The following is a 6,740-nucleotide window of genomic DNA, read 5'->3' as shown; positions in this document are numbered from 1 at the left end:
AAAGAAAGAAAGAAAGAAAGAAAGAAAGAAAGAAAGAAAGAAAGAAAGAAAAAAAGAAAGAAAAAAAGAAAGAAAGAAAGAAGAAAGTTCTCGTTTTTCTGTGGTACCTGCTAAAACATATACAGGTAATACGGCTTCTACATGAGCATTTAAAACTTGGAACAAGGTGAGGACTTGGCTCAGTGGTAGATCCCCTTGCCTTTGTTTAGAATCCCCCAGTGAGGGGCTGGGGGCTCAGTCTTGCAGATTTGATTTAGATTCTTAGTATCCAGGGATTTAGAGACAGGGGAGAACTGGGTGACATGAAAGAAGGATATTAAAGGAATCGCTACTAAAGCTGAGGAGCACAGGACACCAGTCCAACTGAGTATTCAATTTTTAAGGGTTTGAAATGTTTCCTAGTACACCATTAAACTGTGAAATTATAGGGACAGCTAAGAAAGAGATCTCAGTAGCCAGGCATCTAAATCAGGACTGGGAAAGAGGAGGAAAACGAGGAACAGGAACCCAATCTCTCTGAAGAAGAAGGACAACTATTAGGTCCGACCAGGGGATGTTACAGCCCAGAAGACGAAGCCCGGAAGAAAGGAACGTGAAGATGGAGTCGCTGGTCACACCAACCTGCTCCCGCTGTTCCTGGCTGCTCGGCAGGGTCTCCACCCGCTGACCCAGCAGCTCCCGCAGCTGCTCCTCCTCTCGGCGAGCGGCCACTCGTTCCCCCGCCAGCTCACCCCGGAGCAGGGCCACCTCCACCTCCATCTGCGGAAAAAGCAAAGCCAGTGGAGAAAGGGTCTGGGAGATGGGAAGTCTGGAAAATGCCTCGGGTCTCCAGCACCTGCTTATCGAAGAGGACCCTAAAGCTTAGAATGGACCCGGTGTCTTGGCCAGCAGGTTCCCTCGCGGGTTGATTTCCCAAGAGCTCCCCTTCCTCACCTCGATCCTCAATTCCTTCTTCTGGCGCTGTAACTCCTTCACCCGCTGCTCCATCAGAGCCACGCGAGTCAGTGCCTCCAGCTGCTGTCCTCGCAGCCGCCGCGCCGCCCCCCGCAGCTCTTCCCCAGAAGGGAGGCATGGGGAAGGTGTGGCTGGAATCTGCGCGGCAGGCGTAGCCTCCGGCTGAAATTACAGAGGGTGTGAAGAGAAGAACAAGTCTAGAGTCCCTAACCCTCGAGTCACCAAACAGGTCTGGTCCCATCCCAATAGTGCCTCTGGGGGTCATGATCTGCCTAGTTCAACTACTTCTATTCGGGTCCGAATGGAAGACCGTGAAGCGAGGAAGGCGGCAGGTTCTGAACCCCACAAAGCCACCACGCTCTGAAGCTGAACTGTAGAGCTTCCCTTCCCTTCCTTTCCTTTTTCCTTTCCTTTCCTTTCCTTTCCTTCCTCTTTTTTCTTTCTTCCTCAATTTCTTCCCTCCTTTCCTTTTCTTCCTTTCCTTTTTTCCTTTCTTCCTTTCTCTTTTCTTTTTTCTTCCCTCATTCCCTCCTCTTCCCTTTCTTTTCTTTCTTCATTCCTTCCTTTCTTTCCTTCTTTCTTTTTTGTACCTGAATGCTAGTGGAAATCGGAGGATTCTTGCCTTGTATCAACGAGGGTCCTGGGGAATCGAACTCGGGTCGTCAGATTTGACAGCAAGTGTCTTTATACCCGATGAGCTCATCTGTCCCGGAGTCTCAGCCTCTTGGGATCTCTTTCTCAGAGTTCCTGGATCCTCCTTCCCCCCCCCCCCTCTGACTTAGACTCTTCTATGTCGGCATTTCTTTTTGTTTCTTTTCTGGGTCTGTGTGTGTTCCCCGTGTCTCTTTTTGGGGTCTATGTCTCACTCCCTGTGTCTCTGTCGTATCTAGTTTCTACCCGGGACTCTCTGGCTTCAAATCCAACTTTGTCTAACTGGGTGTTTCTGCCTGTCTATGGGTAACTCTCCTTCACTCTGAGTCTCTGTCTAGTCTCTCTCCTTATGTTCTTCTGTGTCGTCTTGGGAATCTGTCTGTCCCTTTGGACAACCTCCTCCGGGGTGGGGGGTCTCACCTCTTCGCGGCTGCTCTCGGTGCTGCTACCTTCTTCCACTTCTTCCTCTTCCTCTGCCTGCCGCCCAGCTCCCTGGCAGCTTGGAAGCTCGGCTGGGACCTCGGGTTCCTTGAGCTCTTGGGGATTCTCGGGGTGCCCCTGAGGCTGCACGGCCCCTTGAGGCTGGACCTCGACGGCGCATTCTGAAGCCTGTGGCGAAGAGGAGCCCTCCTCTAGGGTGCTGGGTGTCCCCATGGCCGCTTCGGATTCCTGGGTTGTGGGCGTGGTCAGGCTCAGAGGCGTGGTCTGATGTGTGTGGGCGTGGTCCAGAGCGCCGTGAGCTTGCCCAGAGGGCGGAACCCAAAGGTTCAGAGACTGGCTCTGAACATTCCGAGGGCGTAGGTTTCCTGGGGACCCGCTCGCGATCGGGGCGAGGCTGTCGGCTCCGAAGGTGACACACACCTAGAGGTGGGAAGAGAATTTGAGTCCGGGGTCCCAGCGCTCCCGGTGCTGGGGCGTCGCACGCTGAGCCTTCCCTTTGCTCCATGTGTCATCCCTGAACCCTTTTTGCAGCCCTCCCCAGTTTCCCGGATTGCCTCCAAGAGATCCCATCTCCTCTACCCACTCGGGACTAACCGGGCTCTCTTCCCTGGAACTCCACAGCTGGATCCCGATCCACCTGTAAGGAATCAGCGTCCGAGGCTCCTCACCCCAGGATCCAGAACTCGGGGCTCGCCATGTCTACCTCACCGGAGATGCCTGGGGCCCCAACGCCTCCGTTCCTTCCCGGGAGGAGGTCCTCGTAGATCCTCAACCTTCTTTCTGGCTCTGCGCTGGGCACTGCCGCTCCTGCGGCTAAACAGGTGGCTGGAAAGAGGGAGGAGAGAGAGGCCGCCCCGTCCCCCTCCCCAGCAGCCCGGAAGTGGAGGGGGGGACAACAGGTCCGACAGCTCTCCTGGGAGGAGGGAGCCAGCAGCCTGCCCCGCCCGCAGCCTAGGTACTCAGTCATCCCAGCCCCTCCAGCCCCACCCAGAGAGAGCCCAGCGCCCAGACCTCCCACTCAGCCTCCGGTGCCCCCATTCCCGTGCCCCTGGAGGACCGGGCTTCTTAGCCACCTGCATACAGCAGCCTCCCTAAGGCCGAAGCCCAGGAAATCCTCAAAGGAAGATAGGAATGAAGATGGGGGCCTCTCCCCTCTAATAAGCCCTTTGGAAGGGCCCCGACCGGTTTAGGGAGCCGGACAAGGGGAGGGGGTATCTCGGGCTGAGTCAGCTATCTGCCCGGAGACAGAGTGCGCCCCACGCGCACACAGTTTACTATGGGGTGGGGCGCAGAGGTTAAAGGTCACAGCCAGACCCTTTCCTCTCTGGGCAGAAACAGGAAAATATCTGGTATGCAAAACCCGACTGTTAGACGTCAGGAGCTGTGCAAAACATGTGATACACCTCAGTGTCATACCACACACCACAGCCCATAGGAAAAAAAAAAAAAGAGGTCGACCGTCTCCATTGTACAGTTGTGGGAGCTGAGGCTGAAGGAAACGAATATACCTAGGATCTACAACCATTCTAAATGGTTTTTATTTATTACTTGTGTGTGTGAAGGAGAGCGCAGGTACGTGGGTGGCACCCACCGTGTATGGAGCATATAGGATTACTTTGGGAAGTGGTGACTCCCACCGTGGGATTCGGGCATGAAACTCAGGTCATCTTGTTAGCAAGAGCTTTACACTCAGCTCACATCTGTTCCTACCTGCTTTCTTTCTCGAAATCTGTACTCACGATTGTACTCATTTGGCAAGACAGGAGGGACAATAGCAGCGACAGGGGCAGGGGAGTTGGTCATGCGAGCAGGGTGCTGGGAGTCAGACATTGGGATTTATCAGTTCAGTGAAACATCCGTTATTGTTTCCATTATACAGATCAGGAAGCTAAGGGGTGGAGAGGGGCTCATTTGGCCTGGGACTCCCAGGGGAGGGGATCACACAGAATTATGTGCTGCCATGCAAGTCTGTGAGACTACCTCCCCTACATCGACGTGTGCAGCCTGCTATCTGCTTTCAGTCCCCCCCACCCCCAGCTCCCTTAGACTTTCATTCCTTCCCACATGGTCCTGACCACTGCTAGCTCTGTCTCCTCCTCCCCTTTTCCGTGTATGTCTCCGCATGCCTGGTACCCACAGAGGCCAGATCCCCTGGAACTGGAGTTACAGAAGTTTATGAGCTGCCATATGGGTGCTGGGAACTGAACCCAGGTCCTCTGCAAGAGTAGCCAGTGCTCTTAACCACTGAGACATCTCTCCAACCCCCCTTCTTTCTTTCTTTGTTTCTTTGCTTCTTTCTTTTTTCTTTTCTTTTTTGGTTTTTCGAGACAGGGTTTCTCTGTATAGCCCAGGCTGTCCTGGAACTCACTTTGTAGACCAGGCTGGCCTCAAACTCAGAAATCTGCCTGCCTCTGCCTCCCAAGTGCTGGGATTAAAGGCGTGTGCCACCACCGCCCGGCTCCTTTCTTTCTTTTTTAATCTATCTATCTATCTATCTATCTATCTATCTATCTATCTATCTATCTATCATCTATGTATTTTTATTTGTTTGTTTGTTTGTTTTATTTATTTAGGGTCTTACATAGCCCAGGGTAGCCTCCAACTCACTATGCAGTTGAGAATAACCTTGAACTTCTGAACCTCCCGCCAGCAAGTGCAGAGATGACAGGTCTGCACCTCCCTGCCTGCCTTATGCAGTACAGAGGCAGGAACACGGGGCTTTATACAGGCTAGATGAGCGTTCTACCGATGTCTACCCCTGGCTTTTTGAGAAACCAGGGCTGAGTCGAGGCATTCATCTGGAAACATAATTCCTTCTCCCCAAGAAAGCAAGCAGAACTCAGATTCGTGGCAAAAACGAAGTAAACTTTATTTAAGAAGCTCAAGTAGCTGGTGAGTGTAGGGGTAGGGGAGGAGAGAGGCCGGGGGTGACACCCCTCCCCTCACCCCACATAGTGCATTCATAACGGATGTGAGCAGCTGGCTGGGACCAATCAGGAGGGTGGAGTCTGGACCCCACAGCGCATATTTGCAGGAACAGCAATGTCTGAAAAGAGGAAAACCTCAAATGATTTTAAGGATGCCAGGATGCCTCATGTCCCACCGACACCCAGAAATGCTCGGGGCTCTTAGAAGGGATGATAATTCTAGCCCTAAGTCCTCCTCCCCAGACCCAGGGCACCAGCACCCAGCCCTCCTCTCAAACCAAGGAGCTCAGGCCCTTCCTCTCTCAGGTTCACAGATTCTTACCCCAACCACTTTTTCCTCAGACCCCAGGGTCCCGTCTCTAGGTAACTCACCTATCTGCTGTGGCTTGGGCAAGTTCAGGTTGTCCATGACCTTGATAAACTCCTCACAGCTGAGGGTAAGCCGTGGGTTCAGAGTCCGTTCCTCCTCCACAGTAGAAACTGTGAGCCCTGTCCACAAAGGGGAGGGGAAGGAAAGTAACTAGGGGGCCCACAAGAACTACATTTCCCAGGAGGCTTTGGGGTTGTCTCCCTAGATTAGGACTAACTGGCCTTTCCCTGAATGGTCCAGAGAAGCTGTCCCTCCTCTCTTTGGGCACTATGGGAAATGTAGTTCCCACAGTTGCCTGCGCATCTCTGGCGATGTCCCAGAAAAACCTATGCCCTGCAGATGTCTCTTAATGTTTCTACATCCACACAGCATGCCCAAGCACATAATCTTTTCAGCCACAGGAATTTCTGGGTTCTGTTGCCTCCGTGCCTCGTGAGAACAACAGGCAGAGGGAATTTTCCCTGTGTTAAGTGACAGCAGCCTGTCACGGCCTCGGGCAAGCCCTCACCGTGGTAATCGTGAGCTGGGTAGATTAGACAGTTGCCTGGAAGTGTGAAGATCTTCTGGTGCACAGAGTGGTACAAAGTCTTAGCACAGCCTGAGGAAAGAAAACGTACAAGTCAGCGGATCAAAGAGACAAGAGGAGCTCCCTGATCCCCTTCCTAGAGAAGGACGGGAGGATGGAGGTACTATGACCACCGAGGCTTGCTGGCTGGCAGCACAGGGCCAGGCCCACTGAGACCATGTCCCAAGGAAACAAGGTGAAGCAAACAGAGAAACGACCTGACACGAACGCCACTGGCCTCCTATCACAGCTCCAGCCACACGCACATGCACATACACAGCATGAGCACACGGAAAGAATTTCTGAGTCCTCCGTTCAGGCGGATAGGCGAAAAGGGGAGATTAGGAGGAACCCTTCAACCTATGTGCTTCCTAAAGCTAAACCCCAAAAGTTACACTGCCCCCTAACAATTAAGCAACATACAGGAACAACCTTCATGTACACGCGCGTGCGCACGTGTGTGTGTGTGTGTGTGTGTGTGTGTGTGTGTGCGCGCGCACATGTTTTGTTACTCAAAATAACCTTATACTCTTGATCTTTCTGCCTCCACCTTCTGAGCTGGGCTAACCACAGTTATGCCCAGCTGATGAAGTATAAGGATTGAGGCCTGGGCTTCTTGTATGCTAGATGACCGCTCTACCCACAGCCCCAGCGTCACATCTTCTTTTCTTTCTTTCTCTCTCTCTCTCTCTCTCTCTCTCTCTCTCTCTCTCTCTCTCTCTCTCTCTCTCTTTCTTTCTCTCTCTCTTTCTTTTCCTTTTGAAACAAAGTCTCTCTACAGAGCCCTGACTGTCCTGGAACTCACTATGTACACCAGCCTAGCCTTGAACTC

At 52.7% G+C, this 6,740-nt stretch overlaps 2 protein-coding genes across 2 annotated transcripts in view; both read right to left on the bottom strand.

Moving 5' to 3' along the window:
* The window catches only part of Phldb3 (pleckstrin homology like domain family B member 3), an 18,706-nt gene extending 16,299 nt beyond the window's left edge, over nucleotides 1-2,407 (bottom strand). Inside the window, exons 1-3 of the mRNA XM_021219830.2 lie at nucleotides 2,026-2,407; nucleotides 934-1,116; nucleotides 622-759 (exon numbers count right to left, since the gene is read on the bottom strand). Coding sequence (XP_021075489.1) covers nucleotides 622-759; nucleotides 934-1,116; nucleotides 2,026-2,259 — 555 coding nt within the window. The 5' untranslated portion in view covers nucleotides 2,260-2,407. The remainder of the gene's footprint in view (nucleotides 1-621; nucleotides 760-933; nucleotides 1,117-2,025) is intronic.
* Nucleotides 2,408-4,892: 2,485 nt separating this feature from the next.
* Nucleotides 4,893-6,740, bottom strand: part of Ethe1 (ETHE1 persulfide dioxygenase) — a 14,168-nt gene continuing 12,320 nt past the window's right edge. The window contains exons 4-6 of the mRNA XM_029532057.1: nucleotides 5,852-5,948; nucleotides 5,346-5,462; nucleotides 4,893-5,092 (exon numbers count right to left, since the gene is read on the bottom strand). Of these exons, the coding sequence (XP_029387917.1) occupies nucleotides 5,040-5,092; nucleotides 5,346-5,462; nucleotides 5,852-5,948 (267 nt within the window). The 3' untranslated portion in view covers nucleotides 4,893-5,039. The remainder of the gene's footprint in view (nucleotides 5,093-5,345; nucleotides 5,463-5,851; nucleotides 5,949-6,740) is intronic.

This window comes from Mus pahari, chromosome 19 (genome assembly GCF_900095145.1).
Source record: "Mus pahari chromosome 19, PAHARI_EIJ_v1.1, whole genome shotgun sequence".
NCBI classification, from domain to species: domain Eukaryota; kingdom Metazoa; phylum Chordata; class Mammalia; order Rodentia; family Muridae; genus Mus; species Mus pahari.
This window is presented reverse-complemented; position numbering and strand designations above follow the sequence as displayed.